Below are 15587 nucleotides of genomic sequence, written 5' to 3'. Positions count from 1 at the left end.
ACAGGACAGGACTGAGGGAAACTGGGATCGGTACCGGGGAGAGCAGAGTGGGACCAAGGGAGAGTGGGATCAGTATGGGGGGAAACGGAACAGGAATGGGGGGGACCGGGTCGGTACCCGGGAAAACGGAACCGGACCAGGGGAGACCCAAATCGGTACGGGGGAAAATGAAACAGGACTGAGGGAAACTGGGATCGGTACCGGCGAGAGCAGAGTGGGACCAGGGGAGAGTGGGATCAGTATGGGGGGAAACGGAACAGAAATGGGGGGGACCGGGTCGGTACCGGGGAAAACGGAATGGGACCGGGGGAGAGCGGGATAGGTAAGGCAGAAAATGAAACACGACCGGGGATACTGGATCGGTACCGGGGATATGGGACGGGACCAGGGGAGACCGGGGAAAACGGAACAGGAGTGAGGGAGAGCGGGATCGGTACCGGGGAAAACGGAACAGGAATGGGGGAGAGCGGGATCGGTACCGGGGAAAACGGAATGGGACCGGGGGAGAGCGGGATCGGTACCGGGGAAAACGGAATGGGACCGGGGGAGAGCGGGATCGGTACCGGGGAAAATGGAGCAGGACCGGGGATACTGGATCGGTAGCGGGGATATGGGACGGGACCAGGGGAGAGTGGGATTGGTACCGGGGAAAACATTACGGGACCAAGGGAGACTGGATCGGTACCGGGATATGGGACGGGACTGGGAGAGACTGGGATCAGTACCAGGAAAACGGAGCAGGACCGGGAAAGACCGGGATCGGTGCTGGGGAAAATGAAACAGGACCGGGGGAGAGCGGGATCGGTACCGGGGGAAAGGGAACGGGAATGGGGGAGACCGGGATCGGTACCGGGGAAAATGAAACAGGACTGAGGGAGACCAGGATCGGGACCAGGGAAAACGGAACGGGATCAGGGGAGACCAGAGTCGGTACCGGGGAAAACGGAACCGGGGGAGACCAGGACCGGTACTGAGGATATGGGACGGGACCGGGGGAGACCGGGATTGGTACCGGGAAAACGGAGCAGGAATGGGGGAAACCGGGTCGGTACCGGGGAAAACGGAACGGGACTGGAGGAGAGCGGGATCGGTAGGGGGAAAATGAAACAGGACCGGGGGAGACCGGGATGGGGACCGGGGAAAACGGAACTGGACCGGGGAAGCTCGGCAGGATCGGTACCGCGGATAAGGGACGGGACTGGGGGGACCGGGATCGGTACCGGGAAAACGGAACAGGAGTGGGGGAGACCAGGATCGGTACCGTGAAACAGAACTGGGAGAGAGCGGGGTCGGTACCGGTAAAACGGAGCAGGACGGGAGTAAAACCGGGATCCGTACTGGGGAAAACGGAACCGGGGGAGACCGGGATCAGTACTGGGAATATGGGACGGGACCGGGGGAGAGCGGGATTGGTACCGGGGATATGGGGACGGTACCGGAGAGAGCACTGTCGGTACCGGGGGATCCGAAACGGGGCTCGGGGGGTGCGGGACGGGCCGGGCCGGGGCAGCCCCGGTGCGGGGGCTGCGGAGGGGCAGCAGCGGGGGCTGCGGGGGCTGCGGGCCAGGTCCCGGTGCCGGTGGCCGCCGCCCCCCGGCGCTGGCCCCGCTCCGAGCCCTGCGCCCGGGGCTGCAGCAGGGGCCGAGCTCCGCGCTTGAACCCGCCCCCGCCAGATCTCATTTCCCTAAAAAAAAAAAAAAAAAAAAGAAAGGAAAAAAAAAAAAAAGGAAGGGAGAGAGAGCGAGGAGGAAAAAAAAAAAAAAAAAAAAAAAAAAAAAGCGAAGAAGGGAAGGAAAGAGGGAAGAGAGGAAAAAAAAAACGCCGGCCGGAGCCATGGCCGGGCTGCGGAGCTGCGGGCTGCTCCTCTGCCTGCTCCTGGCCCGGGCCCTGCGCTTTCCGGACTATTCCTACGTGCTGGAGGAAGAGGAGGAGGACGAGGAGCCCCTGGACTACAAGGACCCCTGCAAAGCCGGTGGGAGCGGGGGGATGCGCGGCCGGGCGGGCGGACAAAGGGGAGCGCGGGGGCCGGGAGCGAGCGCGGGGAGCGGGACCGTGCCCCGCACGCACCTCGGGGCTCCGCAGCGCCGGGCCCGGGCACTCCCGGCCGGGGGAACGGGGGGAGCAGCGGGTCCCGCTCCGGGATGCAGCTGGTTGTACTCAGGGTGAGGAGCAGGGGGTCCCCGCTTTCCCTGCCAAAAGCTGTCAAAGGCGGCGGGGAGCCCCCAGCCCCCCATGGCGGCCCCCCACTCCATCCCCCATCCCTGAGCCCGCACTCTGCACCTCTTGGTTTCCCCCGCTCCGCCAGCCCGCAGCCAAAGCTCGTCCCCCCCCCCCGGGACACCCCGGAGGTGCCACCGCGGGTTGGGGTCCCTCCGTGCCGGGACGGGGGGTTCGGAGCTGCTCCCCAGGTTTTGCAAGGGCTGGGAACAAACTGGGTGCTGCGAGGGGCAAATCCCCGCGTCCCTGTGAGCCCTGAAGGGGATGGGAGGATTTGGGGAGGGGGAAACTGAGGCACGGCAGGGCCGCGCAGGGCTGAGCCCGCTGCGAGGGCCGGGGTCTGGCGGGGGATCACGTTTCTCTGTACTGGCATTGTCTGCGCTGCGAGGCGGCTGTTGATATAACTCTGTCTACACGAGGGCTTTTTTCTGGCCAAAAATCCTTCCCTTCCTGCCCTCCCGGGCTGAAACAGCAGAGCTTGCAAAACCGTCCGGGCAGAGCCGGCTGGAGCCTTCCCCCCGCTCCCGCTTCCTCCAGCTGAGCGCTGGGGACGAGGCTTCCCCCGATTCATGAACTTCACCACTGTCCCCTCCTCGCCCCCCTTCCCTGCACCCCGAGACCCCCCCTCGCCTCCCGGGGCTGGGTTTTGCCCCTTTCCCATTCCTGTTCTGCCTTTATGAGATCCCGATGGGATTAATTAATTTAATTACGGGGGTGGGGGGCGGGGGGGGGGGGGGGGGGGATCAGGCCCTGCCACGCATGGAGCGAGCCGGGGATTCACCCTTGTTTGGCTCCGCAGCACTGAGATGATGAAATTCAATTTTTCGGGGAGCCAGAACCCCTTGCCACCCTCCTGACTTCCCCCTGATCCCCCCCTGGCATCCCGTGCGAGTGTTTAGTTGAATTTTGGGGTGTTGAGACGCTCCCCGAGCTCCAAAATCGGCCAAACACCAAAATTTTGCCACCACTGCAGCTGCAGGGAGGGAAAACACCGGGAGAGGGATTTGTGCTCCTCATGCCAGAGGTATCCTGAGGCCACCGGCTGCCCGCGGCTCGCCGGCCACCCCCGGCGATGCCACCGCGGTGATGCCACCCGTCCTTGGCAGCGCCAGCGGAAGGGGAAGCGCCTCCCGTGCCGCCGCGTCGCTCCCAAGGATGCCAAAACGGGAAAGCGCCGGGAGATGCAGCCCTTGGGGCAATCAGGGAGGAAGGAACCGGCCGTGGCCACGGTTTGCCTTCACCCGGTCAGGTCTCGGTGCCCGGGAGCGGCCGCAGGGTCAGATCCGGGTCGGATCTCCGGTTGGGAACGGCGGCTGGAAGGGCTGGAAGGGCTCGCAGTGCCCTCAGCTGTGCTGGGACAGCGGCCCCGGGGCTCGGGGGGGCTCATCCCGGTCTGGATGAGCATTTGGGGTGGGATCCGAGACCCTTTGGGTGCCCCCAGCACCAGGGGGATGCGATTGAGCCCATCTTGTACCCCATATCCACAATTTGGGGTGCTTGGCTAAACTGGGGCGCTGAAACCCCCCTGTCCAACATTCTATCACCCACCGGGGTGCAGAGCTCTTGGGGACTCACACCGCCCCCCAAAATGGGTGTTTGGGGGGATTTTCTCTCCCAAACCCCCACGGGATCTCCTCGCCCAAACTCAGCATCACCTGCGTGGCGCAACCACGGGACAGACGGACAGGGCTGGGGGTCTGAGCCCCCCTTGCCGTCTGCAGGAGCTCCCCAGCCGTGCCTGGAGTTCTGCAGCCGCCGGGATTTCACCTAGATTACACTTTCCAGGCGTAGCCAGCCCAGGCTACTGGTTGCAGTCACACTTGTCAAGCTGCCCGAAAATATTTTCCAGCCGTTATATGTCACTTATTCATGCCGGCTAAAAAATCCACCCGCCGAGCCCGGGGCCGGCGGGAGGCCTGCGGTTCAGGGCTCGGCAAAAAACCTTGGAAAAATCTCAGGCCGATCGCGGGATCTGCTTTATCTTTGTGTAATCACCCGTTCGGCGCGGCCGCATCCTCCGGCGGGGGCCCGGGGTGCCACGGCGGGGCCGGGGGCTCGCTGCTCGCTGCCCTCCCTTCCCCGGCTCCTGGGAAACGCCTCGGCTGCTGATTCACGCCGGCGGGTCGTGCCCAGGGGGGAGACGGAGCTTCCTGAGGCTTTATCCGGGCTGGGAAACACATGGCCGGCAAGGACGGGGCGGCCCCGGGGAGAGCCGGGCAGAACAAAGCGGCCGGGAGAGGAGGGAGGATGGGTCGCCCTGGGCTTTCCCCGAAATTTCTACCCTGGAAGGGAGTTTTCCGGGCAATAACGAGTCATCCTGCTTGCCTGTGGCCGTACTAAGGATTCTTGGAGGTGTCTGGGGAGAAAAAGATTCCTACTGCATCACGAGGAGATGTGGGAAGAGGAGATCCCGCTTATCACCTGGCCAGGGGCTGCAGGAGGTCACTGCCGGCAAATTTGGAGGGGCAAAGTTGGAGGGGCAAATTTAAATGGCAAACTTGGAGTAGCAAACTTGGCATGGCAAACTTGAGTGGCAAACTGGGAGTAGCAAACTTGAGTGGCAAAGTTGGAGTGGCAAACTTGAGTGGCAAACTTGGCATGGCAAACTTGGTATGGCAAACTGGGAGTAGCAAACTTGAGTGGCAAAGTTGGCATGGCAAACTTGGAGTGGCAAATTTGGAGTGGCAAACTTGACATGGGAAACTTGAGTGCAAAGTTGGCGTGGCAAACTTGGGTGGCAAACTGGGAGTAGCAAACTTGGCATGGCAAACTTGAGTGGCAAACTGGGAGTAGCAAACTTGAGTGGCAAAGTTGGAGGGGCAAAGTTGGAGGGGCAAATTTAAATGGCAAAGTTAGAGTAGCAAACTTGGCATGGCAAACTTGAGTGGGAAACTTGAGTGGCAAATTTGGCATGGCAAACTTGAGTGGCAAACTTGGTGTGGCAAACTTGGTGTGACAAACTTGAGTGGAAATCTTGGTGTGGCAAACTTGGCATGGCAAACTTGGCATAGTGAACTCGGAGTGGCAAAGTTGGAGTGGCAGACTTGGCACGCCAAACTTGAGTGGGAAACTTGAGTGGCAAATTTGGCGTGGCAAATTTGGTGTGGCAAACTCGAGTGGCAAACTTGACATGGGAAATTTGAGTGCAAAGTTGGCGTGGCAAACCTGAGTGGCAAACTTGAGTGGCAAACTGGGAGTAGCAAACTTGGCATGGCAAACTTGAGTGGCAAAATTGGAGGGGCAAATTTAAATGGCAAAGTTGGAGTAGCAAACTTGGCATGGCAAACTTGAGTGGCAAACTTGGCATGGCAAACTGGGAGTAGCAAACTTGAGTGGCAAATTTGTCATGGCAAACTTGAGTGGCAAACTTGGCCTGGCAAACTTGGCGTGGCAAACTTGGCATAGTGAACTCGGAGTGGCAAAGTTGGAGTGGCAGACTTGGCACGCCAAACTTGAGTGGGAAACTTGAGTGGCAAACTTGGCATGGCAAATCTGGCGTGGCAAATTTGGTGTGGCAAACTCGAATGGCAAACTTGACATGGGAAACTTGAGTGGCAAACTTGGAGTGGCCAACTTGAGTGGCAAAGTTGGCATGGCAAAGTTGGTGTGGCAAATTTGGATTGGGAAACTTGAGTGGCAAACTTGGCATGGGAAATTTGCAGTGGCAAAGTTGGAGTGGCCAACTTGAGTGGCAAAGTTGGAGTGGCCAACTTGAGTGCTAAACTTGGAGTGGCAAACTTGGAGTAGCAAACTCAAGTGGCAAATCTGGCATGACAAACTTGAGTGGCAAACTTGGAGTGGCAAATTTGGCATGGCAATGTTGGTGTGGCAAACTTGAGTAGAAAACTTGGTGTGGCAAACTTGAGTGGCAAACTTGGCATGGCAAACCTGGCATGGCAAACTTGAGTAGCAAATTTTGTGTGGCAAACTTGGAGTAGCAAACTTGGCATGGCAAATTTGGTATGACAAATTTGGCATGGCAAACTTGAGTGGCAGACTTGGAGTGGCAAACTTGGCGTGGCAAAGTTGGAGTGACAAAGTTGAGTGGCAAACTTGGCGTGGCAAACCGAGCTCTACACGTGTGGGAATGCAGTGGAACATCCCGAGGGTTTGTCAGGGAGCCGGGAGCAGGGAAGGGAAGGGGTTAACCCCTCGGGAAGGCGTTAAGGTGTGTTGGGAGGGGGGATTGCGAGGACAGGAAGCACAACAGGGGGAACGTTTGCAGCCTGAGCCCCTGGGAGGATGCCCAGTGGTCTGGGAGCCCTTTGGCAGGGACAGGGACAGGGACAGCAGAGCCTCACATGTGTGGGTTTGGCTGTCAGGGCCCGTCCCCATCTCCATTCCCTGTCCCTGCTGCCACCAGGCTCCTGTCTAAGTGACAACAACCCCCCCGGCATCCCCTTGGCAGTGCAATTCCCAAATATTTCCCTTTGCAGCCGCTCTCCCTTGCACAGGCACCGCTGCTCTTGGCCCGGGATGTGTTTTCCTCGGTGACCTGGCTGCAGAGGGGACGCGGGGAGACCTCACTCCCTGCTCACATCTCCTTCCATCCCGCCGTGCCTCAGCCTTGGCATCCTCTACGCCGAGGCTTTTCCTCCTTTTGCTGTCATGGAAGAGCGGCAGAAGGAAAAGGCTCCCCTGGAGTGCTCCGATCATCCCTCCCACTCCCGGCCTGCCTCCGACGGACGTTTCCTGCCCCTGGAATTCGTTTGCAGCCCGGGATGTTTATTCACGGTGCTCATTTCATGGCCCAGAGCAGGCCAAGGGCTTGGTTGGAGCCTGAACGCCGCTGCCCCGGGGCTGGGGAGGGAATTTGGCTGCGGGTGCTCAGGGAAGCGTTGGCGGAGGGAGGATGTGCCTTGCAGCGGAGGGAATTCGGGACTGGGATCATCCCTCGCACCGGGGATGTTGTGCTGGAGCCTCTCTGCCCTGGGCATCCCAAAACCTCCGGCTGGGATCAGGATGCTCCAGGCAGGAGGTGGGGGATGGCAGTGAGGGATATCTGAGCTCTTTGGGGGTGCTGAGTGGCTCTATCCCCCCGTGCCTCAGTTTCCCCAAGCCCGCACAGGGGCCGTGATCTGGCCTGGCTCCCAGCGTGGCCTCCCAGCCTTGAATTCCTGCTTTGTGCCTGCCGGGCTGCTCTCGGAAGGTGCTCTGGGAAAGCAAATACTCCTCGGGCCGGCGTTCACAGGCTGGCGGCTCCCTCTGTCCTGCCGACGGCGAGGGGCACCGGGAGAGGGGCTGAGAGGTGCCGGGGGGCGGGAGAGGGGCAGGAGAGGGGCTGAGAGGTGCCGGGGGTGAGAGAGGGGCAGGAGAGGGGCTGAGAGGTGCCGGGGGTGAGAGAGGGGCAGGAGAGGGGTTGCTTCCCCGTCCGTCTGTCCCCGGGGACAGGAGAGGGGCTGTACCGGTGCTGGGGGGCATTAGAGGCGCTGCTTCCCCTCCGTCTGTCCCAGAGAGGGGCTGCTTCCCCTCCATCCTGTCCGTCTGTCCCGGGGGGGGGCAGAAGAGGGGCTGCTTCCCGTCCGTCTGTCCCCAAGAGGTGCTGCTTCCCCTCCGTCTGTCCCGGAGGTCTCCCTGCAGTGCTGCTCCCCCAGCCCCAAAACCCCGGGATGCTCCTCATCCTTCCACCGCTGGATGCTCCTCATCTTTCCCCCTCCATCCCCTCCCACCGCGGTCAGCGCAGACCCCCAGGGCTGAGGGCACCCCCCAAAGCAGAGGGTCCCCCCTTGGCCGGGCCGCGGCCCCGGGTGTTTGGCCGCGCAGCTGGGCCGGGTGCGGGGGCGAGGGGCGGTGCGAGGAGCATTCCGCGCATATTTAAGGGCTCCGAGGACGCTGCTCCAGTGGCTCCGTGGCTTTGCAGCCCGGGATGCAGCTATTGGAGATTTCACTTCCATCCCGGTCGCGGTTGGGGCACAGAGGTTCGGTCCCTGCTTCTTTCCACATCCCAAACCCTGCCTGCGCAGCGAGGGATGCTCGGGACTCGCCAGGGTTTGGGATGGCTGGGATGGAGCTGCTGAGGGAACCCTGGGCTGGGCTGATGCTGCTCACCCTGCACAGAGCCCTTTGGGGGCTCCTGGCACCCACACAGGGATGAGGATCCTTCCTGTCCCTCCTGCTTGGAACCTCCAAGCTGCACAAGGATGAGGGTCCTTCCCACCTGGTGCCCTTTGGTGGGACCTTCACAGGGATGAGGGTCCCTTTTCAGTGTCCTTCAAGGCCTTGTGAGACCCACAGGAGGATGAGGATCTTTCCACCTTCTGGTGGGATCTTCACAGGGATGAGGGTCCTTCCTGCCCAGTGCCTTCAAGGGCTGCTGAGACCTACATGAGGATCTTTGGTGGGATCTTGGCAGGGATCAGCATCCCCCCTGCTCAATGTTCTATAAGAGCTGGTGAGACCTACATGAGGATGAGGATATTTCCACCCTGTGGTGGGATCTTGCCAGGGATGAGGGTCCCTCCTCAATGTCCTTCAAGGCCTAGTGAGACCCACACAAGGATCAGGATCTTTCCCAACCTTTTGTGGGATCTTCACATGAATGAAGGTCCCTCCTGCCCAGTGTCCTTTGAGAGCTGATGAGACCCATAGGAGGATCTTTGGTGGGATCTTCACAGGGATGAGAGTCCCTCCACAGTGTCCTTCAAGGCCTGGTGAGATCCACAGGAGGATAAGGATCTTTCCCATTCTTTGATGGGATCTTGGCAGGGATGAGGGTTTTCTGCCTCGTGTCCTTTGAGGCCTGGTGAGACCCACAGGAGGATCTTTGGTGGGATCCTGGCAGGGATGGATGGGGGTCCTCTTCACAGGAATGAGGGTCCTTCTTGCTCAGTGTCCTTCAAGGCCTGGTGAGACCCACAGGAGAATGAGAGGACGAGGATTTTTCCCACCCACTGCTGGGATCTTCACAGGGGTGAGGATTTCCTGCCCAGTGTCCTTTGAGGCCTGGTGAGACCCACAGGAGGATCTTTGGTGGGATCTTGGCAGGGATGGATGAGGGTCACTCCTCAGTGTCCTTCAGGAGCTGGTGAGACCCACAGGAGGATCTTTCCCATCCTTTTGTGGGATCTTCGCAGTCCAGTGTCCTTCAAGGCCTGGTGATTCCCACATGAGGATCTCTGGTGGGATCCTGGCAGGGATGGATGAGGGTCCTCTTCACAGGAATGAGGGTCCTTCTTGCTCAGTGTCCTTCAAGGCCTGGTGGTTCTCACAGGAAGATCTCTGGTGGGATCCTAGCAGGGATGGATGAGGGTCCTCTTCACAGGAATGAGGGTCCTTCTTGCTCAGTGTCCTTCAAGGCCTGGTGATTCCTCACAGGAAGATCTCTGGTGGGATCCTGGCAGGGATGGATGGGGGTCCCTCCTGCCCTGCACCCTGCCCAGAGCCTCCTCTGCCCCAGGCTGCCCTGCCATGTGATCCTGCACTGTTTATCTGCCAAGGCTTCTCCTCAGCTCTGTTTGCCTTTCCAAAGCTCCCAGAACATCTCGTTCACTCCCCAGCCCCTTCCCAGCACCAATTTCATCCCATTTCTCCTGCACCAGAGCTCCCAACCCTGGTGGGGCCCGAGGTCAGGCTCATCCCAAACCCCAGTGACACCAGAGAGGTCGGACCCTGCACTGCTCACCTTGCCATGGGGATGCTGAGCTCCTGCATCCCGGGCAGGGAGCAGAGGGACCCAGGAGGATCAGGAGGTGCCTGTGGGGTCAGCATGGGGTGCTGAGGGGGTTTGGCCCTGCTCCGAGTGAAAAACCTTGTTTGTCTAAAGCTTCAGCCCCGGGGTTACGTCAGCGTTCTGAGAACCCGCAAGAAAACACAGCGCAAAAAGTCAAACAACAGAGGAGGGCTGAGCCATCCCCGCCTGCGGGGGGCGGGGGCAGAGCGAGCTCCGTGCGAGCTCCCAGATCTGCGCTGGGGGGCGGCAGGGATGGAGCTGGGACCGTGCATCCCCCTCTGCCCGCCTTCACTCCCACGCCTGGCCTTGGAGCTGGCATCGCTGGCATCGCATCCTCCTCCCTGCTGCCATCGCTGGCACCGCATCCCCCCTGCCCTGCTGGCACCGCTGCGCTCGGACCTTGCCCCCAGGGCCTCTGTGACCGAGCAGAGAGCAGCCCAGGCTGGCAGCAGCTCAGGGACACCAGGACAGCTCCAGGAGGGGATCTGTGTCCCCTGGTTTGGGTGAGGGGTGAGGGGATGTGCCTCTGGGGCTGTGACCCCTCGGAGGTGTTTCCTCCTTGCCCTCAGGGCCTCTGTGACCGAGCAGAGAGCAGCCCAGGCTGGCAGCAGCTCAGGGACACCAGGAGACTTCCAGGGGGGTATCTGTGTCCCCTGGTTTGGGGTCTCTTGGGCACCTTGCCCTGGCGGGGTGAGGGGATGTCCTGAAGGCAGTGTGACCCCTCGGGGGGAGTTTCCTCCTGTTCCAACCTGGGCTGGGCCCAGCAGTGGGCTGGGATCACTCCTGCCAAGAGACCCTCGAGGTTGCAGAGGGTTCCCCTCACTTGCAGAGGGTCCCCTTCACTTCCAGGGTGTCCCCTTTGCTTGCAGAGGGTCCCCCTCACTTGCAGGGGTCCCTCTCATTTCCAGGGGGTCCCCTTTGTTTGCAGGGTGTTCCCTCCACCTCTCCCACACCAACAAGTGGCAGCAGCGTGGCATTGTCCCCAGGGAAGCCCCTCAGGGAGTTTAACGGTGTCTGGGGGCTTTGGGTGAGCAGAGACTCCCCCCCAAATACCCCACGTGTCACCTCATTCCACGGGTGCACAGAGAGGAGGACGTGAGTGGGAGGAGGACGTGACCGGAGCCCAAACCAACCTGGAATTTCTCAATCCACCACTCTGGGCTTGGCCCTGACGTGTCCATGCAGGGATCGCTGTGGGGACACCCCCGGGGCCACCATGCTGTGCCCTGGGGGGTTTTTGGGGGGCCCAGCCGCCTCAAACCCACGGGAAGAGCAGCCCTCCATCCCCGGGCCGGCCTGCCCGGCTCTCTCACGGCTCCCAAATCCCTCACATATGGTTTCCATATCACTTGGCTCCGCTGGCGCTTGCTGGGCTGTAAGCGAGCTTACTTTCCCTTGTCTTTCCACGCAGCTCTTGGCAAGGGATGCTCGTCCTGCTCCCCGGCCCCGGTCCTCCCCCGCACTGCCCGTTCGGACACGTCTCTGCCGGCCCCGGGAGGGTGTGGGGAGGCCGGGGCCGGCTCCTGCCTCTGCTCTGCCCTCAAATTGCAGCCTGGCCGTGCCAGCCGCAGGTCGCTGCCAGGGGAGGTGCCGGCCCCGGCTTGTTTGCGCTTCCCTCGGCGCTGCCGCAGGTCTGCTCTCCACCCCGGAGCCTCCCCCGATGGGATTCACCCAGCGGTCAGTGCTGGGGACAGCCCCAAAACGCGGCTGATTCACCCCAAAACACAGCTGATTCACCCCAAAACGTGGCTGTTTTACCGCAAAAGGCAGCTAATTCACCCCAAAACGTGGATGATTCACCCCAAATCGCAGCTGTTTCACCCCAAAATGCAGCTGTTTCACCCCAAAACGCAGCTGATTCACCCCAAAACACGTTTGTTTCTGTCCAAAATGCGGCTGATTCACCCCAAAACGCAGCTGATTCAGCCTAAAACGCGGCTGATTCACCCCAAAACGCTGCTGATTCACCCCAAAACGCGGCTGATTCACCCCAAAACGTGGCTGTTTCACCCCAAAACGCGGCTGATTCACCCCAAAACGCTGCTGATTCACCCCAAAACGCGGCTGATTCACCCCAAAACGTGGCTGTTTCACCCCAAAACACGGCTGATTCACCCCAAAACACGGCTGTTTCTGTCCAAAACGCTGCTGATTCACCCCAAAACGCCGCTGTTTCACCCCAAAACGTGGCTGTTTCACCCCAAAACGCGGCTGATTCACCCCAAAACGCTGCTGATTCACCCCAAAACGGCCCTGATTCACCCCAAAACGCTGCTGATTCACCCAAACCGCGGCCGATTCACCCCAAAACGCGGCTATTTTACCCCAAAACGTGGCTGATTCACCCCAAAACACGGCTGATTCACCCCAAAACGGCCCTGATTCACCCCAAAACGCAGCTGATTCACCCTAAACGCGGCTGATTCACCCCAAAACGCCAGTTTCACCCAAAACGTGGCTGTTTCACCCCAAAGCGCAGCTGTTTCACCCCAAAACGCAGCTGATTGACCCCAAAACGCACCTGTTTCACCCCAAAACGCGACTGATTCACCCCAAAACGCGGCTGATTCACCCCAAAACGCGGCCGTTTTACCCCAAAATGCGGCTGATTCACCCCAAAACGCGGCCGTTTTACCCCAAAACGCGGCTGTTTCTCCCCGAAGCGCTCCACACCCCCGCTGCAGCGAGGTTTGGGCTCGGGGCCGTGCAAAGGGACGGGATCCAGCCTGCTCCTCTGATCCCCGGCTTTCCGGACCTCTCGGGGTTATCCTAATTGTCCCGCCTCGCCTTCATAATTAGTGGCTCTTTAGGGATCCATTTGCAAACTGCCTGGAGCGCGACCTTGGCTCCGCTCGCCCTCCTCCCCGGAGCTGCTCCGGCCACCCCATTCCCCATCGCTGCCCGAGTTCCAGGGGGTTCCAGGCACCCTCTGCTCTCCCCAGGTACCCCAAAACCGCTGAGGAACCCCCAGCCCCGGAGCCAGCCCCGTTTCCCCGGGGCTCGGGGCTGGTCAAGCTCCGGGAGCCGCGGCCCCAAGCCACTGAGAACGACAGAGAGGAAGAGGAGGAAGGGTTATGAGGAAGGGTTTTGAGCAGGGCTGTGTCCTCCAGCCCCGCGGTGCTGCTGGAGGAGGGGGGTCCCGGCAGACGGCGGCCCCGCTCCTGCGGGCTCCGGGCACAGCGGGAGCTTCCCGGCCCAGATGGCTCCGCTCAGAGCTCCGCATGGCTCAGAGGTCGCTGCTTGGAGCATCCTGGGGCTCTCGGAGCTCGCTCAGGGCTGGCGGGGCAAGAGCCGGGAGGGAAGGGGGTTCTAAAGCCAGCAAAAGTCCGCGGGGAGGGGGGGAAAAAGGCGGTTTTGCAAGACAAATAATAATAGAAACTCTAGAAAGTGATGGATGGGTTTTATGTGATCCAGATGTGAGAGTGGGGCTGGCTCCAGCTGCTGGGGAGTGGGGGGAGCCCAGCCAGCACCACGCTCAGCTGAAGGAGAGAGAGAGGAGGAGGAGGAGTGGGAGGAAGGGTTTGCCAGGTGTGGAGCGGCTGGGAAGAGGCACCCGATGGGATTTGGGATCCACCAAGGAGAATTCACACCTCCCCTTCCCCTCCCAGCCGCCTTCCTGGGTGACATCGCCCTGGACGAGGAGGACCTGCAGCTCTTCCAGGTGGACCGCGTGGTGGACCTGGCGCGTCACACCATCACCCGCCTGCCCTCCAACTCCTCAGGTACCCCGTGCCCGCCCCCATTGCCCCCTGCCCGCCTCCCCCCGGCCCTGCTGACCCTTCCATCCCCACAGGCACCAACGGCACCAGCCCCCGGCCGGGGCAGCCTCGGCGCCGCCGGGGCCGGCAGCGCTCCCGGAGCCGCCGCGCCGCCACGTCCCGGCCCGAGCGCGTGTGGCCGGACGGGGTCATCCCTTATGTCATCAGCGGCAACTTCAGCGGTGAGTGACAGCCCAGCGAGGGGCACCAGGCCCCGCCGTGCCTCAGTTTCCCCTCAGTGACTCCCCCCTGCCGCCCCTCCGCAGGCAGCCAGCGAGCCATCTTCCGGCAGGCCATGCGCCACTGGGAGAAGCACACCTGCGTCACCTTCCTGGAGCGCAACGACGAGGACAGCTACATCGTGTTCACCTACCGGCCCTGTGGGTACGTGCAGGGCTGCTCCGGGACCGGTTTGAGGCTCGGTTTTGGGGTGGGATCCATCTGTTTGGGGTGCAGGAGGTGCTGGAGCCGCCGGGGATGAGGTCGGTGGTGCGGCACCAGCCCGGGCTTGCAGCAGGGATGGAGCCAAAGGAAACAGGGGTTTGGACGAGCTCAGCTTCTTCACACGTCAGGGCACGGCCCTGGCCAAGCTGATGGTGGTTAGGAGGAGGATTTCCCCTGGAATGGGAGCCCCTGCGTGGGCGCAAACGCTGAGCTCAGGTCCAGAGAGGAGGGATGGAGCAACTGAGCTGCAGGGCAGGGGCAAGGATGGCTCTGGGTGGGCAGCCCTGGCAGCAGAACCATGGGGATGTGGGGCAGGGGCAAGGATGGCTCCAGGGATGTGGGGCAGGGGCAAGGATGGCTCCAGGGAGCTGTTTGGGCACCTCTGGCAGCAGGACCGCAGGATCTGGGGCTGGTGCAGCTGTGCCATGCCGTGCTGGTCCGTGCCATGCCAGAAGCTGAGCGCTCCCAGTTTCCAAGCAGAGCTGAGGCTTGAGTTCCTCCCGTGGGCAGGACGCCTGAGGTTCTGTATCAGGGATGATTCCCACATGCCCAGGGTTTTTTGGGACCTGATTCTCCTGGCTGGGGAACACCAGGATATTTGTGACGGTGCTCACAGGGGTCTGAGGGTGAGGGAAGAGATGAGGATCTGACTCCATGTTTCAGAAGGCTGATTTATTATTTTATTATATATATTATATTAAAACTATACTAAAAGAATAGAAGAAAGGATTTCATCAGAAGGCCAGCTAAGAATAGAAAAAGAAGGAATGATAACAAAGGCTTGTGGCTGGGACAGAGAGTCTGAGCCAGCTGACTGTGATTGGCCATTAATTAGAAACAACCACATGAGACCAATCACAGATGCCCCTGTTGCATTCCACAGCAGCAGATAATCAATGTTTACATTTTGTTGCTGAGGCCTCTCAGCTTCTCAGGAGGAAAAATCCTAAGGAAAGGATTTTCCATAAAAGATGTCTGTGACAGATGTCCACAGCAGAGAGCCAGGAACCGTCTGGTTGCTCCCCTGCAGGTGCTGCTCCTACGTGGGCCGCCGGGGAGGGGGACCCCAGGCCATCTCCATCGGCAAAAACTGCGACAAATTCGGCATCGTGGTGCACGAGCTGGGCCACGTCATCGGCTTCTGGCACGAGCACACGCGCCCCGACAGGGATGACCACGTCTCCATCATCAGGGAGAACATCCAGCCAGGTGGGGATAAGGTTCCCTCCTCCTCCTCCTTCTCCTTCTCCTTCTCCTCTTCTTCTTCATCCCTGCTGCCAAAATTGGGGTTCCCCTGGCAGTGCCCCCGTCCTGTGCTCCTCAGGGCAGGAATACAACTTCCTCAAGATGGAGCCTGAGGAGGTGGAGTCGCTGGGGGAGACCTATGACTTCGACAGCATCATGCACTACGCCAGGAACACCTTCTCCAGGTACAGCCTGGGCTGTCCCCTGGTGTCACCTCACACCCTGGGGACAATGCCATGGTGTCCCCAACCCCT

General features: G+C 60.8%; 1 protein-coding gene across 2 annotated transcripts in view; it reads left to right on the top strand.

Annotated features, from left to right (window-relative positions):
* Positions 1–1748: 1748 nt before the first annotated feature.
* Positions 1749–15587, top strand: part of BMP1 (bone morphogenetic protein 1) — a 30832-nt gene continuing 16993 nt past the window's right edge. For both annotated transcript variants that reach the window (XM_059490729.1, XM_059490730.1), the window contains exons 1-6: positions 1749–1972; positions 13495–13608; positions 13680–13826; positions 13911–14028; positions 15119–15297; positions 15413–15518. In XM_059490729.1, coding sequence (XP_059346712.1) covers positions 1834–1972; positions 13495–13608; positions 13680–13826; positions 13911–14028; positions 15119–15297; positions 15413–15518 — 803 coding nt within the window. In that variant the 5' untranslated portion in view covers positions 1749–1833. The remainder of the gene's footprint in view (positions 1973–13494; positions 13609–13679; positions 13827–13910; positions 14029–15118; positions 15298–15412; positions 15519–15587) is intronic.

This window comes from Ammospiza nelsoni, chromosome 30 (genome assembly GCF_027579445.1).
Source record: "Ammospiza nelsoni isolate bAmmNel1 chromosome 30, bAmmNel1.pri, whole genome shotgun sequence".
Classification (NCBI taxonomy): Eukaryota; Metazoa; Chordata; class Aves; order Passeriformes; family Passerellidae; genus Ammospiza; species Ammospiza nelsoni.
This window is presented reverse-complemented; position numbering and strand designations above follow the sequence as displayed.